Source organism: Parambassis ranga, chromosome 6, assembly GCF_900634625.1.
Source record: "Parambassis ranga chromosome 6, fParRan2.1, whole genome shotgun sequence".
Taxonomy (NCBI): domain Eukaryota; kingdom Metazoa; phylum Chordata; class Actinopteri; family Ambassidae; genus Parambassis; species Parambassis ranga.
In genome coordinates this window covers 7,406,758-7,433,050 of record NC_041027.1, presented here as the reverse complement: position 1 = coordinate 7,433,050, position 26,293 = coordinate 7,406,758, and the positions used below count along the sequence as shown (strand labels likewise).

Sequence of the window (26,293 nt, the reverse complement as noted above, 5' to 3'; positions counted from 1 at the left end):
CACATCAAGCTGTCTTCAGGCACTTACTATATGAATATGGGATGCTAGAAGCACTACTTCTGAGTGGCTCTCAAGAAAGTGAAAAGATTCTTTCATTGGAGCAATGCATCCATTTTTAAATTATAACAAATCGATACATTCACCTGCCAAAATAAATAATCAAATTTGTCTGGTTTCTGCAACAATCAATGTAACTCATTCTGAGATGCAATGATCAAATTGAAATGAAAACACACTCATTTGCTGGGATTGAACAGCTGAAGCTGGCACTGTCATTGTTATTGCCATTACTGTCACTACTATAGCTGTCACTGTTAGTAAATGTTATGACTAATGTCAATGCTACAGCTGCCGTTTAACACTAATAATAATATTACTCAATATTACTCAAAGTAGAAATTGTGCGAGCACACCTCTGTGTGCAACTATTAATGTCTGTTATTAGTCAGTATATAAAATGCTGTTTTAGTTCATGATTAGTCTCAAAATTGAAATCATATCAGACAAATAACAATGATTCTTGAAGTGAATTGCCAGCTTAAGTAGTAATTAAATTAAATTGCTGTCAAGCCGATAATCCACACACTTACTGAGCAGTCTTTAATGTGATACCTCCTCTTTCTTTGCACTTTTAGTGTAGAGCTCCTGAGCTCATTCCTTATCCTTCCTGCAGGTTAAAATGCGCAGGCCTGGAGACAGCCTCGGGCTCCCCACATAACCTCCAAAAACTCTGCATGCTAACAGCAACACTGTTCAAGCAATACCACCAAACAAGAAGCATTGGAGCTCAATCATCTACTATAATGTATCTCCCTATTTAACCCATACCTTCACCGCTACCATTCCGGGGAGTCACGACTCAAACCATGTTATTTTTTTTTCTCTCTACTGTTAACATCAGATTACACTCCCACCCCCTTCATTTTTCACAGGTGCAAGCTTTGAAAAAATGTTATTACAAATGCAATATGTGTGGGTACCAAGCAGGGTTTAAATGAAAATAAGAATTAGAACTAAAGCAGTACAGTCGAGGCTGAGGGGGGAAATTGTTACCCAAAGATGCAAGCAAGAGATCAGATTAGTGCTCAGCCAGTATTACATTCTGCGGTGAGAACACCTCATTTTATCCCTTCTGCGCTACAATATGACATAGCCAAGACAGTGCAATCTGAGCCCTACAAGTGTACAAACAATAAGTAATTTGACTGTGACTGAAGACAAGTTATTAGGAAGTTATATACGCCCAGATTCAGCCATCTGCCATGGAAATGCGTCATATCACTGTAATAGCATACAATGCTATCTCTTATTTGATATTATAGAATTTGATGCCAGAATAATACTTTCCTGTGATATTGTGATATTTAACATACAGAAACTGAATATTTTAAGACCCTATGAAATGTAACTGCTAGCTAGACACAGAGTTGATTTTGATAAAAGAGCGTCAGAGACAGAATTTGAGCAGGGATCCATGATTTAAAGTCTGCTCTGCATTCAGAGCAATTCAAGTTTCCTTTTAATTTGAGGAGATATCGATTCAAACTCCGCCAGGAGCGGTAATATATTACAACTGAATATATGCATCATGCACACGTTCAGAAACGTTTCAGAAACTTACTGGGAATACTATGTATACTTATAAATAATGTGCGCACATTTTGCCTTGGAAACCCTTATCATACATTCACATCAAGCTAATGCATCAAAAGTGGCAAATGATTCATGTAACACGCAGAGCAAAGAAGAAAAGTGGGTTTACATGTCATGGACCATTTCAGTTATGGATTTCCACACTTTTGATGCCTGTGATGTAAAACATCTGTCAAGGACTTTTCTGCTTAAATCAGAGAAAAGCAAAAAAATAAATAAATAAATCATTGACTGACATGGAATATTATTTTTCTAATGAACACATTTGAACGTCACTGCTGTGCTCCTGTGCAAAAACCATTCATTTAGCTACTGGTAATAAGCAAAACACAGTTTAATGAGTTGTTAAGTGGTGTTTTTCCACTGCAGGAAGTCATGGGTGTTTTTGGGGTGGTTCACAGTTTTACCAGTGAGGCTTTATGCATAAAAAAGATCCACCATCATTCATCGTTTTTCTGCAGAGAAGTTTTAATGCTTCATGTGGTCGCTCCAGACACTGAAAATAGGCAAAGAGATGGTGCATGAGTGAATCTGAAGACTGGTGCTTAGGTTCCATCTGAAAGATGTCCTGCAGAGGATGAGAAAAAAATCAAGGAAGTCATTGTGGCCCTTAATTGATTAAACCTAACATTTCATCTGGTTAACCTCTGAAGTTAAGTCAAAGAAGCAAGAAATTGCAACCTAGCTGAAGCATAATGAAAAATGGCAGAACAAAGAAAAGAGGACACAGAAAGGGAAAATCAGTATAAAAAGACAAGTAGGTGCAGGCTTTGTTGGCTCAGAGAGATTGCAATTGTGCAGTCTGTACCATAATGGAAACAAACAAAGGGTTGACAGGGCCATTCCTCCACCTCATCCCTGCTTTGAGTTTCTGCAATGGAGAAACACCAATCGCAGGCCTCAGACTTCTACTGTTCTCTCTTTTGCCCCTAATCCTAAAGAAAGGTTGATATGAGGCCAAGGGACAAAAAAAAACTTGTGCAGAGCATTGTGTTTTTTTGTGCTGCTGTAAAAGTAAAAGTGTGACCTTTGGAGGGAAGCAGAATGCAGAAGTAAAAGGTCTGTGAGGCCGGAGATATCAGGCTCCCCTCTGAAGCGTGACACTTGGTCAATTGCAAGCTGATGCGATTTAGCAGAGACAAGACGAAGAGTGATGGTGAAATAACAAGGCTGCTGAGCCTCCCTGACTCAGGCACTATTAGAAATCAGGTAACATCTTCTCTGACTTTACACAAAGCAGGTGGATTAGTTTCATCATCAATAACTGTTTACAGTGTGTGTGTGTGTGTGTATTTTTAAAAGAATGTATGGATTTCAAATTCAAACATTTGTGTAATTAGGGGCTAATGATCCATGTGGAGTCATTAGGAAATTCTTCCGTATGGGTGGATGGGTGTGTAAGTGCCATCATGCAGCTCCACACCCAGGGATGGGACTTGTGTGTAGTAGTTAGAATACAGCCAGATCATTCTCGGACTGAATAATGTAGACAGAGGGCCTGCCATGTGGAAAGAATACTATTCACAGTAGACGATGAATACAGAGTACTTTCACAGTGTTCACTTCATTTTCTGTCTCCTGAAGATTCCTTTGTGGGCAAAGACGAACCGCATCAGATGTTCTCTCTAAAATTTAAACGATGCAGGGGTTCTTCAAATTGTATTCTCCAAAACAAAAGTGACATGAAAGAATGGAGCAGCTGACCCAGAACGTATCAGGGGTTTCTCATTCAAATGGAACTACAACCGTGCTCTTAGCTCTTGATAAAGAGTTTGTCTCAGATATACAGTAATTTAAAGTGGAACTGTGAAAAATGGCCTCTACAGGGCCACTTTGTTGAAAGCAGAATCTTCAGACAATCCTACGTTCTTGGCAGCACAAAAGTCTGTGCCAGCTAAAACATTTGCTTTAGACTGTGTCTCTCCGCTCTGATAAAAGACATTTTCCACACATTTGATTTATGGTTTTATCCCGAAGGACTGGACAAGCAAGTTTATTTATATACACTAATGGGCTGTGCTGAGGAGAGATGCACCCACTGCTTAAATGCCTCCTCATTAACTGGTTGTGTAGGAAGCATTATACATTTCTAGTCTACATTACTCTATAATGGGAAAGATGACTGCATTATTTATGTCTACTATCTGTGTAGCTATTGTTCTAAGTCCCTACCCCCCAGTCCCAACATCATCTAACCTCCATCTGTGCTGCATTTGTACTGCAATGGAGGCTGCAGGGTACATACTGTATCTCAGATGTTATACAGTAGAACTGACTATGTTGTCCTACAAAATGTTTAATTTTCCAGACAACACCTTTTTGGCATTGAAACAGCTCCACTTGTGAGACCACGCATTCATGCATCTATGTTTTCTGTTGCATCCACTTTTTTTATATGAAACAGACACTTTTGTCACATCAAGCCTCAACATCTTTGATGTGTTCACACTTCTAAATGGTGCAGTAACTTTGTGTTGAGACATAATCCTACACAACTGAGAATATTTCTTTTAAGCTATAATTCAGTGAATACATCATAGAGTCTGTCAAAAAAGTAAATATTTTTTTCATCAGTTTTTCATTAAGAAGCTAATGGCAGTCTGCTTCCGGCTCCACTGTTGTTGTCTTGTTTTACAAAAGAACAAACAGTGCGGCACACCAGGCTGTCTCGATCATCCAGCCCTCTGTCTCTGGATCTGTAATAGATGTGTGAAACAAAATTGAAAAACAAAACGAGGAATAAAAACAAGGATTCGTACATGTCACTCCCCATGTTCTGTTCTGCTGAAATCCATCCCTGTATGCTCCCGTTCTAAGTGTATTGGAGAAAAAGCCCTAAATGCTTTATTCATATGATGTAGCTTAGCAGTATGCTTTTGCCATTTATCATTGTTATGAAGGCTATCATGGGACCCTGCACAGGAGTCCTTTATAGTAAGTGCTCTGTTCTCTCATGTTTTCAGTATCACCACAAATGCATGCACCCCACGCAGCAAATGTGAGTGGTAGTTTAATCCTTGTATTTCAGCTGCATTAGATTTATATACCCTGCAGTAATGTGAAATGCTAAAACTCTTAAATCATAAAGGGGGAAAAAAAAAGCCAGGCATGAAGTTTTCTTTTTATTGCAAGAGATGGGAACCATTCTGATTCAATATCGGCTAATACGCTCGTAATTCATTTACAATTTTAGACTCCAGATGTTTTTATTAAAAATAAATATGAAAAACGAATCTGATTTTAAGCCCGTAACCAAAATAATTTGCCATAAATTAAATAACTAATTAGTTAAAAAATGGCTTTTGTCTCAAAATGTTATTGCGATTTGTTTTCTTTTATTAAGAAGTGCTCTGTGGTAGGTGTGACCTTTCCGAAAAGAACAATGATAATGATAATAATAACAGTAATTATAAATAAGAAAAAAAGAGCTCTGTGTGGGTGTCTGAATTCAAATTTCTGATTATCTTTGACAGTATGCTAAATGATATTCCACAATGGTTTTGATAGGTTGTGATTAATTAAAGCTATTTAGTGTGTAAAACTGTGCTTCTGCTGATCATACCCTGTTATGTTGAGAGGCGACGGCTATAAATGTCATGCCCTTTGCGTGGTAGTGCTTATGGTAGCGCTTTAACAAAGCCAACCCAAAGCAGTGCAATGCCATGTGAGAAGTCTCCCTCTTTAATGGTGAAATTTATGGTTGGTCACATTGATCATCATCAATACTGGCACACCCCGTGTTTATGTCTTGCTGACAGTAAATAGAAACACAGAAATTATTAAATGGGCTGATTAAACATTTAAACGTCTTTCACCCTGTCAGTTCTGGTGTTGGTGTATGTTGAATAGCTTTGTGCATGGATTAGCACAGCTCTAAATGGAAATACAATGTACTGTTGAATGTCTGTATCACAATATAAGCATGTGCTTATATTTTGTTTTAACAGTCCTTGACGTTACATATTTGTAAAACTCTGTATACGCGCAGCAGTGCTTGTTATTTTTGATCGTTCATGTGTATTGCGAGATGTGTTAAGTGACTTACAGTCTAAATTGATTAGGAATGATTTGTTTGTTTACATGGGTGATTTTGTATGTGTCTTGCTTTTTGTTTTTGATGTATTTGTGCTGTGACTAATAATAACTTGGTGCTTTAAAGTGCTCCGCTGTCCCATCAGATTTGGACACAAAGTCGGCTTCCTCACAGATGTTTTCATGCAGGCTGTCATGAAGATATGCAAAGCTCAAGTTTCCATTCTCAACACGATGAGACCCCAATTCTCAAAGTCTGAAGACACAACGTTTTGATGTCTTCAAGTGTCTGTACTTTTGTGGTTCAAGGAAGGGCAGTAATGTTCCATGAATTTGAACGAGGCTTGGTTCAAAGATCCACGCACCCCCTCCGGTCTTGCGGTCTGCTTGCTTTTCTTGGTCCATGGCCACTGTAAGCTGCCTTGGAAAGAAACAGAGTGCTGCAGACTGCATGAGACCTTTGTTTATTGTCATCAGAACACTGTGAAGTATCCTCATTTTTAAAGTACATTTGGTGGTATATAAGTACAGTACATATATCTGTATCTTTGAAATGTTTGTTATCATTTTTATAGTACAGTATTTTTCTGGCCTGAGTGCCTGGCAATTGACCTTATGTCAGGATACCTTGAGATGTTTTCAATAGAACCCTTTTTCCTTCATCTAGTTTATACGTAACTAGTTTATATGTATCTAGTATATAAAACATATAGTGGTTGTCAGGTGAAATCCATTGAAATGCTTCAGGCAAACTTCACTTGGTTCTGTTCGAAGTCTCAAACATTAAACTGTCTGGACAAGGTGTTATAACAGTAGATTGGCATCCCTCCACATTTGGCTTAAAGACAAGAAGTACAGGTACAGCTGGAGATGGTCACATAGTCTCTTGTACAGTTTTGTATTTATTCTGTATCAGCAGCACATAAATAACCATGCAGAGACGTCTGATGATAAAATGTATATTATACAGTAGCTGCATTTATTCGCTAAATCACAAAAAATAAACAGTAAAAAGTTTCTAATCTGATACACTATACACCTACTCACTATTTATTATTACCACCATCACACTTGCCTTAAAGATCTGCAGAAGATCAAACACAGAAAGATGAAGTAGCATAGAGAGATTAGGAGTCCACTATCGTACACAGTCAGCCAGTCAACAGTTAAAATGTATAACAGAATAATCAGCTCTTTTAATCCAATATAAAATGAGTGCAGTGGGATGTAAAGTCACAGCAATGTATGGTCATGGTCATGGTCATGGTGGATGGTCAGGTGTAAATGTAGTTAGATAAGATCAGTGGTGAGTCTCTTTCTGTTGATTTCTAGACTTATTCAAATTCAAGCCATGATTATTTATTTGCAGTGGCATTTACTTAGAATAACAAGTCTACACATTTGCAGTTCAAAGTAACCAATGTTGTAAAATAGAATTATCAAATAATGCCAAACATGCTGTTTTCTGACCGCATTTATTTATTGAAGAATCAGTCTTCATGCTGTGCTGCTGGGATTATTGCCATAACCAGAATAAAAATGCCTTTTGGAATAATTTATACAGTATACTTATAGAGTATAACAGACAGACGACATGTAGCATTGACACTGTGTGTTCCCTGTCTATTAAAATTACAAAAAGAACCTAAGGATAGAGGGGTGTTATTGACCCTGAGAAGACAGGCAGCAGACAGCTCACACACTTGACACTTAAGTTGCAGCATGCTGGATTAGCAGTGACACAGCTAACCTACTGCACTATTTGACCTGCTGCATTGGGCTGCAAAATTCTGAAGGGACACAAACAAGCCAACAAATCAGATCACTATACCTTAGGAGGGAAAAAGTGACCAGGATAAAATCCACAATTTCCTGGAATACTAGATAAATGTGATCATTTGTAACGAGCTCACATTCAGTCTGAATCTGTCAGGTTTATGATGACAAAATAGAAAGACAGCAACATGAGGGGATGCAATATAAGCACTGAACATGTCAGTATAATAGATGGAACCAGAGGAAGTCACTTGGGGTTGACTGAAAGACACAGAGTTAAGGGATTAAACTGACAAGAGCTGAATGGAAATGGATGTGGAACCTATTTACTTCAGTTTCTGGAAACTAGTGTGATGGGCTCTGTCAGAGCCTGTTTTAGCATTAGGGAATTCAGCATAGGTGACGTGGAAAAGAGCAGTGGGCTGAGTTACACTCTACAAATGAATAATCCAGCATCCTCACAGAATCCTGGCACCCCATAGCAGGCCACTGTCTGAGGAAGAAGCCGGGGGGGACAGCTGGAGGCTGAAGTTGTCTTTTTATTTTCTTATTGACCTCATCATACAGGGAGAGTGGAAGACAGATATAGAGGTATGAGTGTGTCACCACGTGTTGCGCAGGTGTTTCTTCATTGTCCTGTGATCTTTAAGTGAGAGTGTGTGGTGATTTTTCCCTCTCTGGGGTTTTGTTTTTTTCATGGGTTGCATCTTCTTGTTGCACATCTGAAGGTGCTGACAGCTTCCATTTTCTTGAGCTGAGCCCTTGAAGTGAAGGGCACATACTCGGCAGAGGACGTTTTGCACATTTCCTTTTCAGTAGTCCATCACTGCTGCTGTACACCCACGGCGCCTCTCTCTGTGTTTCTGACTCCCTTATTGCATCCATTGATAGATTGACTGATCTGAGTCTATGAAAAATCAATAGGACAACCCTTTGAGTGCTCTTCACATCGATTTTTCATGGACTGACTGTTTCTGAACTAACAAGGCAAGTAAAAAGAGGCAGGACTGTCATTCTTTGGGAAAGTGAGCTCTGTCCTGACCCTGAGGACAAAAGATTGTGACAAAGTCATTGAGGATATATATATTACATTAATATATAGTAGGGGAGGAAAAGAGATAAATATTTCTTTGTTTGTTTCTTTTTGCATAGCAAAGTCAAGTGCAGCATGTTTGTGCTGTTCAGATTTGCATTTAAATTTTTATGACATGGTAATCAGGGGGACATGCTGCCTTCAAGGATAAACTAAAGGCCAACAGCACTCAGCAGGTGTGCAGCCCAACACCTTTGAATATTAAACACTGTGACATACTCAGTATTTCAGAACATCAATGATGTGTTTTTTATTTTTTAACTGTGCCAATTTGCATAATGCTATACTTCATTGCCTAAGCTCTTTGTCGGATATACTCACAGCAGTGGCACATTTGTTTTGCATAGGTTCTTTAGATCCAAGGAGCGATGATCCTGCTCATCTGTTCAGAATGTCTATTTATTTACCCGTCATGGCTCGAAAATTAACCCAGTTTGAGTTTGGTCCTTTGCTTTCCACTGAACTTGTTTTCATGTGCATCTATCCTGTTTTTACCCCACGGGGAAAGAAAGAGGCCCCTTGTGGCTCCAGTTTCAGCAAAGGTTCTGTTTACCAATGTATATGTGAACATATGTTTAGCCTCGTCCTCTCTCCTTTCCTTCACCATTCTGTCTGTCACTCTGTTTTGCTCTCTATCTCTATTTCTTGCTCAATGAGCGGTGACAGCAGCATTTCATGGAGTGATGCCTAGCTTCCTTCACCCCTGGGCTTGTCAGACCATTGCTGTGTGACATCAGGGCAGGTTAACAGCATGATTGCTTGTGTTACCAATACAAGGAAAACACATTTGCACGATGTAGTAGATGCTCTCCGCTGACTACATGAATATTCAACACTCCTTTAAAGCACTGTCAAAATGGGGTGTGTATTAATTTGGTTAGTGCATTTCTCTAACCAAGACAGGGATTTGAGACTTAAGAATCACCCCAGTGGGATAAATCTCAAATTAACAAGGCAAGGAGTGATCTGAAATATTTAACATTTCTTTCTCTCTCTCACACAAACCTCACATGCAAGGTCTTTTTTTATCTCTCCAAGTCTTCTGTTCTTTGGGCTATAGCTCAGAATCTTTAGTGTGTGTGTGTCCATCCTTGCGCACATATAAATTACTTTGAACACCAGTATGTTTGTGAGTTCAAGATGCTAGCCGGATGTATCAGTGCCTCTCTTAGCAAGGTTTGCCTGAGTAATGATGCAGCTCTGCATTTCTGTGTGTGTGTGTGTGTGTGGTTGGTTTTTGATAAGACCCCTCTCCCCGCTCTGTCCCTTATCGGCTCCCTGAAAAATCACACCACAGAGATAAGCTACATCAAGAATGCTACTTTTGCTACATTTGTTTATGTCTGCAGCAAATGTTGAGATTCACAAACTGTGGCTGTTTAATTTTCTGGTATAATCTAAGTCTAAACCCGTTAAATCAAGATGTAGCTTATATTCAAATATTTACTCAGACATGTAATGACAGGGTGACACCCTCATTGATGGAGTTCAAGAGTTCTGTGTCACACAAAAAAATAATGTAATAACCACAGTGTTATTAAAATAAAGGCTCCACAGCTGTCCAGTGTCTACATTCTGTTGGCTGACAGCAGTCTGCCTTTGGGGGTTAGAGGGGATTGTGGAAGTCCAAGGGAGTTGTCTGAACTTTATTCTTTGTGATGATGTTGATCTTGCAAACAGTGGTGAATGAGAGGATAGTTGATAGTACTGTAACATGAGCTTAGATTTATACATTAAGCGTACAAAGAAAATAGGTTGTCAAACGTCTCCAACAACAATACATTGGCTGAATTTACATGCGGTTTTTGCATATATCTGTGTAAACACCCTTTAAATGTGACTACTACAGTTGTTTTACTGCTTTAAAGGTAGGGTAGGGGATTTTGAAAACTCAGTGAGAGTCAGCCAGATTTTGAAAGTAAACACACGCCCCTTTCTCTCTGAGCTTTCCCCGAAGCCAGTCTGTGACTTCGGCCATCATGCACGTACCTCTCTGGTGCAGGCAGAGCAGGAAGAGAGTGACAACCAGCCAATACTCCACAGTTTTTAGCGTTTTATAGCTTCCACAGATGATTAATATTCTTCGTTTTAAACGAAACGAAACTGCAGAACTAATTGGTTGCTATCGGATTGTAAAGAGAAGTTACACTAATTTAACAAAAAGTGCATCAGAATGAAATCTCCTACCCTACCTTTAATGCCTGAAAGCTTCATGTTCCGAGGGTTTCGAGTCTTGCTCCAGTTGCATCTCACAACTGAGACCTTAATGTGTACAATGTATTGTAGACATTGCTCTGACTTTACTGTAAGACTAGCTTGTTATATAGTACCGGTAATATTAGCCAAAGGTCGGTATCAATAATGGACTCTGTGACACATTTCTTTTGTAGTTTTCTACTTAGCTTTCTACCTATTCATCTATTGATCCTTCGGTGTATTACTTTCCCCTGCGTCACTTATATTCTCCTTCTTTCTTTCATATTCCACTGTGTCCTATACTCTCCCTGAATAGGAATAGGTCTGGCAGTACACACCACGATTTAGTTTCTCTTTATCTTCAAGGACTTTTTGCTTTCCCCACCACTGCTCATATAACTCTGAGATATTTTTCTTCAAGGTGTTCAATAGCCTATAACTAAATGTTAACACCTTTCATGCTGCCTATACTATCTTTACTTCAGGACTGCTGGAGGGAAGGTGTTTAAGACATTTTGTTAAATATTTGCTTTTTAGCCACACAATTAGCCAAAACTGTTTTTTTGTGGCTCAGCTTTTCTCAAGACAGCAAGTCCCCTGAGCTGGTGAATAGAATTAGTGTTAAAATGCAAACAAATAATTACCCTTCATTTGAAAACACTCAATTAGTTTGTATTTCAGAGTAAAATAATGAGCCGCTTCCACTAAGCGGAACCCCGGAGTTCCAGATGTAATTAGTCCAAACGATGGCAGGCCGGTGGCTCAGTGGACGCCAACAACAAAACTGTTTTAATAGCCTAAGTGCAAATATCACACAATACCAACACAAATCAAAACAACTGCTGAACTGAAAGAACCCATCTCTGTAGGGTGTTACATGTATTTGTATTTTTTTGTGTAAATCAGCAACATACATAAAAGGAAAGGCAACATATATACAAGGAAAAGTAAAAGAGGTGAGTAGGCTGGAGCACTTTGTGGCAATCAATGAGCTCTGTGGTGCCACTGACATTTTTATCTCAGATGTGAAACAGAAGCTGCCTCTGACTGCCTTTCAACAGTACAGAGGAGCAGAAGAGCATTGTTTGTCTCACATTTATGTGCCTATTGAAGCATTTTCCATCAAGGTTAGTGGGCTTATATAAGGTTATCACCGGCTGTGAATTAAGGAGTCCACTGTTAAGAGTGAATTACTGTTATTGCTGCTGTGTCTCTAACCAACCAACGATGCTAGTGTTTTTCTCTGAAAGAGGAGATGGATTGACACCAATTCCGATAAGGTTGATTTGCCTCTATGCACTTTTCCCAGGCTTATGGGAATAGACTTAATGTGGAACTCTGTCTCAGTCAATATCAGTATAGTGGATCTTTAAACTCCCAAGCTGGATATAGAATATTTGTATTCAGTCCCTATGCTGAATACATACACACATTGTATCAGTCAGCTGGAATCCACATTCTCATTCTCTACATTCATTCAACACCACCACCTCTCTCAATATTTGGATTCTTTTGAGTCTCCCTGCAGAATTACAGTTTGCTGATAAGACATATTAGATTTCATTGTGTATCTTTTTCTGTCACCTATCATTTAAGAGTGTCTGGCATGAAATGAATTCCAGGCACATTTCTGGATAAGTGCAATTTTATCCTCACTAACTTGATGAGAGTGGTAAAAATAAAAACATCTTGGTTGCCAGTCTGTCTGTTACATTGGATAGTTGCCTAACACTTGTATGTGCATACACTGCAATATTAAATAACATCAGTCTACAGCCCAGTGAAAGATTGCTACATCCCTTTTTCAGTACCACTGATCTGAAGCCAATCCCCTCCGGCCAATATTGACTGTGGCTGGAGGTGGCTGGAGACCAAGGGAGTCACTGTAGCATGCACCAGAACAGGACACAGCAGAATGTGAGATGTCAGAAACACAGCATGGTATTGCTGTCACCTTGAAGTCTTAACAACCACTGAGTTTGAAAACATCAGCGGTCTACTTGAATTTCTCTGTGGAGTGTAGAAAAATACTATGACCTCTGAACAGTGTCTTTTCTGTCACCAACAGTGAGTGTTAGGTAGAGAAAACATGGTAGGTTAAGGATTGTTAGAGAAATAAAAATCCTTAGTGAAGACATTGATGTGGTGAGTGGGCTGAAGAAATGGTGAAGAAGGAAAAAAAACAAGAGCAACTGGTTGATGGCTCTTTGAAGCCTCATATAGCTCCCAGACTGACAGAAAGCTTTTGATAAGCGATCTTAATGTCAGTTGCACTCAAACTCAGCCAGCAAACGTGTGGGCTCCCACATCCTTCTGTATCACACAAGTGCACACACTTGTAAGTTCAAAGTTGTTCAAATTACAAGCTTGAAATACTTGACTTTCACATGAGATGAACCCGTTTTAGACAAATCTCACTTCATAAATATGTCATTTTAGGCTCAGTCTCATAAGTCAGTCTTGTGATCTGTACAGGAAGTTCTAACCAAGAGCCGACATGGAAGAATATTTTTACATGCTAAATGCTAATTAGTATAATAACACAGCTCCGTCCTGGCATCCATGCCTGCAGACTAACAGATGTTCTCTTGCAAAGCCCGCCACAACAGAGGGCTTTCCCATTGTGGAAGCTGCAACTACATTTGGGCATACTGTGCCACCTTCAGACAGAATTAATCCACAATTGCCAACAAGTAAAGTTTTTATGTATTTCAAACATTTAAGCTTTTGAAGTCTGGCTTAAGCCATTTTTATAATATAAGCATTAATATGCAAACATTTTTGGGCTAGAATGTAATTTTAGAGTGGGTAAGTGAAGGAAGTGAAGGAAGTTTCTGACCATGTACACAATGTTTGTGATATAGTCAAACAATAGGATATTTATTTTACTTCTTTAAGGTCCATGTATTATTTAAAAGGCTAAATCTATCAGAATTGTGGTATCAACAGGTGGTGTAGAGACACCCAGACCTCCCTTTCTCATCAACTACTTCATCTCTCGTGTTCTGGCTCAGCACCCTTTACTGCTACGTGAACAAGACCCTGAGCTATTTAAAATCCTCCACCTGGTACAGACCCTTTCCCTGCAGGGAGTGTTCCATTGTGTTCTAGTCCTCCCGGAGGTGACCCCTGGACCCACCACCTGCAAGGCCCAGTGCAAAGCCTGGTAGGTGACAGACAGGAGGGTGGATCATATGTGGCTTTGGCAGCAAAAACTGTATTAATTATACATACATACATAATTAGTAGAACATGTAACAAGAGAATGCACAGCAGCTAAGGTACTTTGCTTACAAGTCATTTTCAGTCATGTATCTGTCCTCTGTGCAGATCTAAGCCAAATACCCATTTTTTTCTATAAGCTTCCAACTCCTGAGGGAAATATCTGGCACTTTAATTGCTATTTGCCCCCACTGTATAAACCATCTAGTTAAGATGTCTGCCTGCTGTTTGGTGCTGAGCAGGCAGTAGGTTTTACTGCCTGCCAGCTCATCTGTTACCGTCATAGAAATATCTATATAGATTCTTTTAAAAAAAGGTTTTGGAAAAGTATCTTGTTTCACTGAGACTAAATTGAGTCTAAATTGAGAAATATTTTACCAAGAATATATATCACCATATTTTAGTAGTTTCTTGTAAAAAATTGATAGAATCACAATAAAATTAATTGGATTTTAAAAAATAATCTAATAATATATAAATATATGCTTGGTGTTTCAAAGAAGTGGAGAAAAAGATCATTATTATGCTCCCTTTATAATAATATATTTCAGGCTTTACTTTCACTGACATTTACAAGGACATTTTTACTGTTACCTGTCTTTACTGTCTGAGAACATAAAGTTTACTGAAAAATACTTACAGTATGGTTAAAATGAAATCTACACTGCAAAGCCATACATTGACCTTCTACTCAGTGTAAGGGTTACAGAGAGTAAAATTCTGTTTTAATTCCCTGAAGGTACATTCAGCAGCTTTTGTGCTCCTCCATTCTCAGTGCTGTCTTATTTCTTTATGCAATATTTCTGAGGGAAGCAGGGTTCTTTTAGTGTGATGTGCAGAGTTGAGTTTGACCAGAGGGAAACCTCTGGGCATGTCTTAACAACATAAATTTGGCACATCTTCTTTCTGTTCTCTCACAGAGCTGACATGCAGTTTATTTTCAAAATATCCCTCTAGGTAGATAGATATTTTTAGGATGACAACAAACTCTTGCATTCACTGAGAACCTACATAAAAATTGAATTGTTTTACATTAATAATTCAGATTTAGATGCAGTTTTTGTGTAAAAAAATACAGTTTATTACAAGACTACATCCTAGTCATTAAAATGTTTTTTTTTAAATGTCAGTGGTTTGTTGAACAGGCAAACAATTTGTGATTCTTGGGCATATTTTAAGACATACTTTTAATTAAAGACATTACTAATTAATGTACCAAATAAAAGAAGGTTGCACTGCACATGCAAATAGTGCCTCCCTACTGCCCAGTGCAATACTACACAACAAACATGTTACTTACTCAGTGTTCATTTGTCTTCTCAGTCCTGCTTGTTGTGCCCAATTTATCGTGAAGGGGTATTGTAAAAGGTCTACATCATTATCTCTGTCTAAAACTTTAATGCATTGTGAAGATCCCACAGGATTGCTTGGAGCTGGAGACAGTGATTGCATCCAACAAAAGGAGAGCACAATAATCCAGTTTCTGTTGCATCAGGAAGCTTAGATATTTCTCAGTTTTTGGATATCCACCAATGGTTTCCTTTTGCTGTGTGGACTCTTGACCTAACACACAATACACTATAATATCACTGAAGAATATGTGCACTGCTATCTAATTAAAGGATGCCATTTCACAAGTGTGTGGCATCTATACAATGCCTCATAAAAACAGTTTCAGAGCTATAGAGACATAAAATAAGCTGTTGTTTTTGTTCACACAATACCCTTGATTCAAGTATATAACATTAAGGTTGAAAATCGACAAAGCAATCTTTTAAAGACTGCACAAAGGTGTACATAAAAGATGGAACCAGTCAAACAAACAGCTAAAGTAAGAAACACATGAGATGGCAACTTCCAGGACTGCCCAATGAAAAGTGTAAAGGGCAGCATGCCTCTAATGCAGACTCCGAGCATAGTGGCAGAGTGACTAATGACCTACAGTGCTCTCAATTATTACCACTGACACACATACTCTCAAACTCACACACACACACGGTATGATGCACTCCAGCTCAGGCTTTGGAGAGGTATGATTCGCCACACTCACGGGCTACTGCTACACCAATGTTTTCATCTCCATCTCAATTTCCCAAGACCCACACACACACACTTGGACAAAATGAGGACATCAGCACTCTAGGAAATAGGTTTGTCCCACAGAAAATCCACCTCAGAGCAGCACAAATTAGCTGTATGCCCTGCTGCAATCAATGTGAAAGTGGGTCTCATTAATTTCTGAGGTCACATCTTTCATCACAACTCAATCTTGCATCATTCTGAAGCGTTTTCCATTTTTGCTTTGACGTAAATTTTCAGACCTTTAGGTCTGTAAGGTCATTGGCTTGTTGTCTAATTTAATGAGCATTTGTGGAACTATATTGCTTATTTGGCCTGAATGCTGGAAATTTAGTCATTATTATCAGGGCTTTTAAACACATAAGCTTTTTTTGCCCATGTCTGTCAGGGTTTAAGTCAGTAGAGACATCTTTCATTGTGGAATTTCTCCGTTTACTTGCCATATGTTTAATCACTTCAGGGTTTCTCTTTTGCAAAGCTGTCTCTTCACAAAAGCAGCTGTATTCATCTTCTCTACCAGTAATTGCATGCAGTATGAGTGGAAAAAATATCTTTTTTGCATGACAGTGAATAATTTAAGATCTCCACAATGGTTTATGTAGAAATTATCACAGCAAGTCATTAAAAAAATCAAGTCTTGATTACAAATATTTGACAAATGAAGTCAAATTGGCTGCTTCAAGGCTGGCGGCACTGATATAAGTCTGCCAGCCTGGGCCTCTAAAGCTCCAGTCTGGTTGGCTCGCAAACAGGCTGCCCGCAGAATCAGCCTGCAGCCCCAGGAGAGCCTTCCATCCTGCTGCGTCTGCTCTTCTCCCTCCTCACACACATCCATCCTGCCGGGTCGGCCTGTCAAACCTTGCCTCCCCCCTCTTGACTCCCTCCGTCATTTCCCCCTCCTCCTCTTCTCCGCTCTCTTCCTCCGCTCCACTGGGCTTGTGAAGGTGAGCCAGTCCCCAGTGGCGCTACTGTACAGATTGCAATGCTTCCTCTTCAAATGGAGGCTGTTCTCCTGTGAATACCTGTGTAAAGAGTGCCTGGGCGGGTCCTCATCTTCCTCTTCCTCTACCTTTTTGTTTGGTTATTTTTGTCTTTTAGCACAGGCCTTTTCTCTGTTGGCTGTCCTTATTATCTTCTTTCTCAGGTCAAGCTGACAAGGTGATGCTCAGACTGCTGTGTGTATCATAACTATTGAAAAAAAAACACCCCCTGAGGTTTTAGGCCACTTTGGTGGCAGCTGTCACCCAATCACTTGTCTGTAAAAGCGCTTTTATGAGCAGGGTGTTAGAGGGAACAATGGCAGTGGTACAAAGAATACTACAAAAAAGCTATGACTTTATGCACCTCTAATGCATGCATAAATCACTTTTGATAAATGGTGTCCTTCTGCTGTGGTGTAATGGATGTCTTCAGGCAGATGCACTTCTATATGTGTTTGACATTATCAGTATTATTCACCTTGCTTTCAGGTTAGCTGGTGTTGCTCAGGATTTTTGCTACAGTATGCAGAGACATCATCCAGGGATCTATTCATATCCTTACCTGAAAAACATCTGATGCTGCTCTGGTTATTCTGATGAAGTAGAGCGACTGGACTTGTTAGAGTTCCTTGAAGACATTTGGCAGCTTCTCCAAGCATCAGTTCTCATTAGAACTGACGAAGCTGGCTCAAGCTCTTGAGAATAATGAATGAATGATGAATAACCTGGATGACAAGTGTCTTCATCGACACTGCACTGGCTAGTGAAAATGTACCAGGCCATTTAAATGACAATAAAAGACAAAAAAAAAACTTGACAAATCTCATGTGGCTTTTATAACACTGAAGGTTCAACAGCCATGTTCACACCCAGCATTCACATGCACCTCCAAATGCATCTCGAGTGACCACTTGTGAGCAGATCCCCGCTCTGTATGCAAATAAACATGTAGACCTCCAGAGGAAACAATAATGACACTACTATAAATATCCTGCTGTGAGGCTGTGAAATGGAAAAATCTCCATAATACATATGTTGACATGACAGAAAAATAATTTTTGACTTCAATAAACAGATAAGCTGCATGTTTTGACTGTAGCAGATACGCAGTGATCCTGTGTGGCAACTCCTGTCAGAAGTGATTGAAAATATTTTGCACAGTGTCATATGCCATTAGATTCTGATCAGTCACAGCTGTGTTGGGGATGATTCATAATCATAAGAACAGAAGTACAATATTTGGTTTTTGCCAATAAAACCTAACTCATTCTGACAGATTATACCCATGTTAAAACATCACATTTCTCCTGTAATTCATGGAATTAGCATATTGTAATACATCTTCTTATGCTGATGAATACTTTCAGATGAGGAGGCAACATATACTTCTTTTGTGTAGCATGGAACAAAGTTCCAAAACTATGTCATTCATTCAAATGACAACATAGATGATTTTTCATATACAAAATGAACAGGGACTATAAGGTCAGTGTTGACATTTCAGCCGAGCTTCCTTGTGAGGATTTGTACTTTACCAGAAAAAATACAAAGCTTTTCAAATGCAGTGGTCAAAATAAGAAAACTTTTATATATAAAACTGACTTGATGTGTTATGGATCTTACTGGAATAATTTTTGTTTTATCACATTTTTACACAGCAGAGGTTTCTCAGTTCTGAATATGGACAAGAAACTGCACGGCTCTGGTGTCCACATGTACAGCTGTTTCTGAGATCAATTGTATTTCCACATCTTCTTAGTGTGCACATGAATGCCTTTGTGAGCACAGAGTGTTATCTGGCCATCCTTGCTGCAGGTGAACTCATTGCCTTTTCCTTTGTGTCTGGGCAGGTTTTTGGAGATTATTATCACTTCAGGCACCATGCCGTGGAGAAGAGGGCTTTGTCTGGGCACAAGGGGATGCACATCAGACTGCAAAAAGAACCACAGGTAAGACTGTTGTCAGCTCTCACACAGCTCATTGTAGCAGTCCGTGTTGGCAACAAAAGGCCAAAAGACAGATTGGATTACACACAGAGAGGGTGCATATCACAAGAGAAAAAGGAATGCCAGCATCAATGACAGCTTGTCAAACTCCGTATCCTTTGCAGTCCACACTCGTTCTTCCATCTGCCCTCCTGACCTAATCCAGGGTACCTTATAGCTATAAATATGCGCAATCAGTGCATCCAAACAACACAGCCCCTGGGAGTATCTCTATGATTTGGCCTTGTTTTTTTCTCTCTTTAAAAACTGTTTTTTGCACCTGTGTTGACTGGAGAGGAAATTTGGCATTAATCAGCGTAACATCTAAAAACAGGATTTTTCTTTTTTTCGAAAATCCCAAATGCCATCTTTATGTGGACATCTGGCTATGAATTTGCATCCACCCACACCACCAGTTTCAAATGGTTGCACTATAACTCTGAAAAACCTCAGTGTCTGTTACCAGATGTGGTTCAGTCAGCACAGAAGTGTCAACATATAGGAAGGAAGCTTTTTTTGGAGATACACTACATCTGTTCTTTAATTGTACTGTTTGGGCACAAGAACAATGTTTGATCATAACCACCAAACAAAACACTGTGTATTGATTTCTGAGGAGAAGGTGACACTTCTTTCCTTTCTTATAGACATGAATTTTGATAAAATGAAAGCGGAGTCCACGAGCTGATATATTTACATGATAACGTTCTTGCATTGGCTATGAACAAATTTGTTGGTTAGTGCTGGATAAGACTCTACACTGATTCACATTATAAACATTACACTCAAATCTCTATTACAGCTAAATATATGCATCTCCAGCCTCCAGATCAAAGCGCCTCAACCACAGAGAAAATAATTCTTAAGAAAATAGCAGATAGAATTTCTAAGAAAAACATGTTCTTGAACATAAAAAGGATAATAAGATGTGAAATGTATAGATGATTACACTGCGGCCTTATGAAGACATTATGAAGTTTACCAAATACCAAAAGCACATAAAAAAAAACAGAAACAAAGCAAACAGCATCTTAAATTTAAGTTTGAAGTTAGCATTAAGGGTTATTACATTTTGAAGTCTAAGGATGGAGCAAGCTGTGGTCATATTAATTCCGGTTTTTAGTTAGGCCTTAGCTGCAAAAGAGAAAGAGAAAAGAATGCTCAAAATCCTGAGTGTGGAAAATGTCATACAGGTTATAATAACAGAAATAAGGGTACTCCAGAAATGTCACAGCGAATGGCTTTCTTTGTCGTGTACAAAATAGTAGGTTGACAATGTCACAGTTACTGTTACAATTATAATGGATGCCTCTAGGGCTGGAAGAAAATGCTCAGTGCTCTTAACATTCACTGTATCTGCATTTAATGGCTGAATACAGTATGGGCAGAACAAATACATGGGTGTCTTTGTGATTTGACTGAACTGACCTTTAGAATCCGTCATACATAATGTTGAATGTGTTTTTTTAAAAGATATCAATCCACATTATGCTATAGATTTCCCTGCTGAAGTCAGTGCCAAACTGATTGACAAAATAGATAAATCAAATACCTGTCAACCCTGTGCACACATGTGCTTTAGCCACCCTTAGAATAAAATGTTCTTGCCACCAGACTTAGACCACTGACTGTCATGTTTACACCGGAAACCGGAGAGGCAGCATTGGTAATTGCTGCTTTAAAAGCATCTTAAGAGGTGCCTGACTGGCTCTAAGAAGGTGGCACTTACGAAGTGAGAAAAGACTTCGGCCATCTGTAGCAAGGTAGATCTGCCAAGTAAAGCCCAAGGACTGTTGTATGTCTTTTCCCCGAGCTCAAGTCAAGCTGGCTGAATGAAGGACTTATGTGGTCTGACAAGCACCGAAGCCCCAAGACATCATTAGTGAGATCTGGTGACATTCTCTAGGGCCAGTGGTGTCAGAGGTCAGCCTGAATGGACGTTAACAAGTCTCTGAGAGCATATGGGTGCAGGGGTGTCTGTCTGGGTGCTACATTAGCATGACTCTCAAATAATTATAAGATTTGTTTCAAGTATCTAAAAAAAAAAAGAGAGAATCTAAAACAAATGAGATTTAGTATTACAGAAACAGAGTCAAGGATATTTTTCAGTGTTACTGAGAAGAATTTAATGAGCAATTTGCAGTACTGGATTGTAGATACAAATGCGGCACTAAATGGCAAAATGCAGAAATAATGTTGGAAAATTACATTAGAGATGAGAAGCAGTCAGTCGAAAGTTGACATGCTCCCAATAAGTGGCTACCAAGGATGAGAATTAATCAGCAAGTTGGACATTGATGTTTACTGTGTGTTCTGTAAATGCTATTTGGCAATACCAAATGAGAGAGGAAGCAGTTGGAGCTCTGACAGCAGAGCTGCAGAGATAAAGCCTTATCTAATATTAAGACATTTCTGACAAAGGAGATCCCATCTCACAGGTTCTTCTCCATCGGAAGGTCAGGGGGTCAACTTAATACTGCACTTTTCCAGCTTTTTAGGGCATCAGGTTTCTGGCAGAGGAGCAACAGTTTGTCCCTGGGTTACCCACCCACACAGTCAGAAAGAGAGCAAACCACAGGCAAAGCATGGCCACTGCCAAAAAAACACCACAGCAGAAGTGTGTGGGATTGTGTTTATTTAAGTGTATTTGTATATGCACGTGGGTCTTTAAGACCATCAGATCCCTGAAAAAAAAGGTTATGCTTCACCTGGTTTGAAAAAAACACATTTTAAAGATAATGAAAACATAATGGCTGGATTTGGATTAGTCAGTTCTGAGCTTTGAGCTCGTTACAGTGTTTCCTCTCTGTAATCCGGCAGCTGTATCGCACATTACCACCATTGTCTCTTTTCCTCTGCTCCATGGCGTTAACATGCCTCCTTATCACCAGCCCCCTTTGAATAATCGCGCAGTGGCAAGACGACATTGGCAGCGGCATAAGCAGCAGCTTTTACCATTATGCTTGGTAGGGTTGTTTGTCATCTTCTTTCCACACCCCACATCTTCTCTGTGAAGGAAAGAATTGATTTGTTTTGGGGTGGCTGCTGTTGGTTTTATAGAAACCGCAGAGTAAGGCAGCTTACTGCAGAGTGTGTTTTGGAGGGACTTTACACCACATCTGTCTCTCTCTCTGCGTTCTTTCTCTATTTTCTATTTTTTCCCTCGCTTTCTTACTTCCTTTAATTTGCAGTTCCACTACAGAGTACACAGTATTTTTAGGTGCTTCATTAGACCATACTGGAAAAAAATATTTTGCATACTTAAAAAAAATATCCATGGAGATATCGAAAACTATTAATACATTAGTTTGTCTACATACATTTTGACTTAATCAGGCTGGTAGCTCTGCTCTGCATTCTGATGATAATGTTTTAATGAGTCACAGGAGAAACTGGAGGAAATGCTGTATTTCTTACATGACAGATTGATTCCTCCCTCTCAGATACTTTTATATGATTATTTTTAGAAGCCTGAAAAATTACCCAGTAATTTACAAGAAAATGGGAGCAAAAGAATATGCTATTTCTTTTCATTATCCTACTAACAAGGCAAGGGATGTCTGTGTGTGTTTAGCTGTCTGTGGTCATATATATTGATAGACAGTACTTTACACTTGGTCTTCTAGAAAGCTCATTGCACTTTTATGAATACAACTGAGTATTGTCTTTCCCTGGGGAAGTCCTGACCCTTGGCGCAAAATTGTAGGTGAAGGGATGCTTATCGTTAATGTCTGGGTCTGGTGTGGTTTTTTACAGCTTGCATACGATATGGCACAAAGGAATAAGCTGTCAATATATCATGTTTTAGGTAGACAGTGCTCGTTCAGGTGGACGATAAAAGGGTCTTGATAATTATCTTTCAATAAAGATTATATATTCATGACTTAAAATATCATAAAACATTATGTATCAGCTCTCATCTTTGCGATCGCCTTGTTAACCTAAAACAAAAGCATTATGTGGTTTACAAGTGCACAGCCAAAACAAGAATACATTGTTGAGAATGTAGAAAGCAAGATATCAGCACAAGAGAAGGTACAGTACACAGCATATGTACTGGCATGAATTGATATGCAAAATATCCACATATATTTGTCCTCCCTGATAATGCAAATATGTTAAATAAAATTACATATTGTGTGTTTGTTTACATGGTTTTATATATAGATGCAATTTGATTTTAGAAACACCAATTAAAGCTATAGCTTTATCTAACATTCTTATTCTGTTGTAGCCTGTCTGTTTAATCAGCAGCACACTGCTAAAGCCACATAATCAAATGCATTTCTTCAGCATAAGGATCTCACCCAGCATATACATGATGATATGTACCTGGGATGAGGTTGCAGCTCATCATGTGGCATGTGGTTTCTCACCCCTACCTCCAGTGGCATATGGCGTTTCTCTCCAGCATACCAATCCTGCAGGAGCATATGCAATTCCCCCATCAACATACCACTGTGATGCAGCAGAGACTTACTCACCATTTCATGTCCCATAAATGCAAATGCAGCAGTTGTGTTACAAGCCTTTTTAATCATTACTGAATCTCTGAGAGGCATTCGTCAGTAGCTGTTTGTCATGTGACATTAATCAGTAGTAAGGGTTAATAATTTTGAAATAATTGATAGTTTTGAAACATAACAAACCTGCATTTATTTATATTATATATATCCTTGAGGACCACTGCAAGTCCACCCTGATTATTTGTCAACATCGGTCGCTGTGATGATAATACATGTTTAGCCCCACCCTACTAAGATCTGTCAAATGTTATTTTTGGTCTGTCTTGCTAGCAGAATCATAAATCCCTCTGACTTTATCCTTCGACAGATCTTATTTTTTGTGAGCAGTAGAGATATGAATCAAAGTACTAGGTGTCTTTCTACAGTTCTCAGCATTACAAACAATACCAGCATGGCTTCCCCTTAGTCATCAGACAGAAAAGCCCTCAGGACTGTGTGCGAGAGATGGAACAGTTTACAGCCCAAGCAGATTACAGTCCTAGCCCGTGTGGAGAGACCTCCCTGTTGCGTATGATTGCTTCTTTGTGTTTGTGTAGTCTTTGTCCTTGTTTCAGACCTCAGGGTGGTGTTAAATTCTCTGTTCTCGAATTATCATAAATCACCTTGTTTTTCAAAATCCTCAAGTGTGGGTGATCTTGCTGAAACATTATGAAAAATGATCTACAATTTGCAATAATTCGACAATTATTTTACGTAAATTATATGTGATGTCAAATGTTCATTAAAATTGTATTATTGATAAGAATATTGAATGTGCTCATGTTTAATTATTTACCATAATTAACTATGCATTTGAAACACTATATACTACAGTGTATTCAGGTTACCTGAATTATGTGTTGTAATTTTGCTCTGTTAATAATGTGGTTGGCACTCGACAGCAGTGCAGTGAGGTCAGTTGTGTGCAGTTCTAGATGTAATGAAATGAGATAAATGTTAATTAGTCTAGGGCCATTTAAATAATGTTAATGGTTTCATTCTCTAAGGCAAAGTTTTTATCTGGATTTGGAGTTACAACACCTTCTGTAGCTGTTCTGACCACATTTCAGTCTGTGCGCTCCATAGAAGCATGTAATCATTAAATCAAGCAAATACAGAATGCTTCACAACCAGAAAACAACACTGACAGCAGCGTGGAAATTACCAGAAAGATGAAAACTGCTGAAAAGTGCTACTGAAGTAACAAGTTGTCCTTTGACAATCTCCAGGGCATTGTAAACAAAAATCACAGGTTCAGACGCACTTTACTTGAGCGCTCTTCACACAAAAATGGAGCATCTTTAAGCTTATTCAACTTCAGCAAAATTTCACCAAAGATGAGAGCACTATATGCTGCAGACAATAAGCGTCTCTACTCTAAGCCCACTCCATCTACTACAAAAAAGCAAAACTGTTCTTCAGCAGTCAAAGAATGTGGTTGCAGCGGGGGAAGAAGTGCTTTCAAGCCAGTCTTGCCATTTTCGAGCCAGATCTTGAGCAATTTCCTAGAAACGTTTTGAGATCGACAGGAGAAGTGATGGCCTCTGTTGGAAGTTTCTAGGATGGACTACTTGGACAACGCTGCAGCCATTCAGCCACAATGTCTAGCTGAACTTGCCCTGTTCACCTGATTCACCTCAGTGTACTACCTCTTCCCCAAGATGAAGAGGGAGCTCAGTGGTCACCACTTTGTCAGTAATGGAGTTTCTTCTACAAAGAAGGGATCTTTATACTCCAAGACTGCTGGATGTAAGTTAGTGTTGAAGGGAGCTATTAAAAAGTAAATGTTCTAAGTTTTCTAAAGTTGCTTCCTTCTGCTTCAGGCCACAGAATTCTCAGTGTCTCCTTGTTCCCCTGGATTTTCCATTCTCAGTTTAAGTAGTTGAAATTTGGATGTGCTTTAAAATGATAGAAGATGGAGGTATTTTTAGTGCAGCTCTTTATTACACTACAAATGCCAGCTTTTGATCTGACTTTATCTCACAGCCCGATACGAACTGTTAAAATATTATCAGTACTCATAGTGAAAGTCAAATTCTGCAGATGTCTTTTGGCATTCTAAATATTTAAATATTGTCAGTCATGCTCACAGAGGGAAATACCTATCCAAGTACATAGATACAAGCATGAAAACTCAAAGTCGAGAGACATTAAATGGCATGGTGTTGTCAGACAAAATGTGTGGGATTGTTTTTGCACCTTGCAAAGCGAAGCTATAAAATGGCATTTACTAGGTGTAATATCAGCATTTATTGTCACCCTACCTCGGAGAGCCCATGCATATATCAGTGGCCTCCATGACTTCAAAGGCCGCTGCTCAGCACACTACATGCTAGCCACTTTCCCTCTGCATCTGAGCAATGAAATAAATTTGATTTTCTGCACATCTCTGCTTCTCTTTCAAGTTATTACTTTTTGAGCACAGCTGGGACCATGTTTTTCCACGTCTCCAGTCTGTGGGACATTGCAGTAATTCCTGAAATTAGAACATCACTAATGACACAATATCACATGAGGATGGATGTGTAAATTAAGCACTTTCTCTTTGTTTGTGTGTGTGTGTGTGTGTTTGTGCTGCTGTATGTGTGTGCATGTGTGGGCACCCAAGGTCCTGTGGGCTGAGCAGCAAGTGGTGAAAAAAAGGACGAAGAGGGATGTTTATGAAGATCCAGCAGACCCAGATTTTCCCAAGCAGTGGTACCTGGTGTGTATTGGTCTTTTTTTGTGTAGTTTTTAATTACTATCATTATGACTGATATGTACAGAATGTCA

The 26,293-nt window shown here is 39.1% G+C and overlaps 1 protein-coding gene across 1 annotated transcript in view; it reads left to right on the top strand.

The window, feature by feature from the left end:
* The window catches only part of furinb (furin (paired basic amino acid cleaving enzyme) b), a 76,772-nt gene that overhangs the window by 17,662 nt on the left and 32,817 nt on the right, over positions 1-26,293 (top strand). Inside the window, exons 3-4 of the mRNA XM_028407687.1 lie at positions 18,882-18,980; positions 26,130-26,225. Of these exons, the coding sequence (XP_028263488.1) occupies positions 18,882-18,980; positions 26,130-26,225 (195 nt within the window). The remainder of the gene's footprint in view (positions 1-18,881; positions 18,981-26,129; positions 26,226-26,293) is intronic.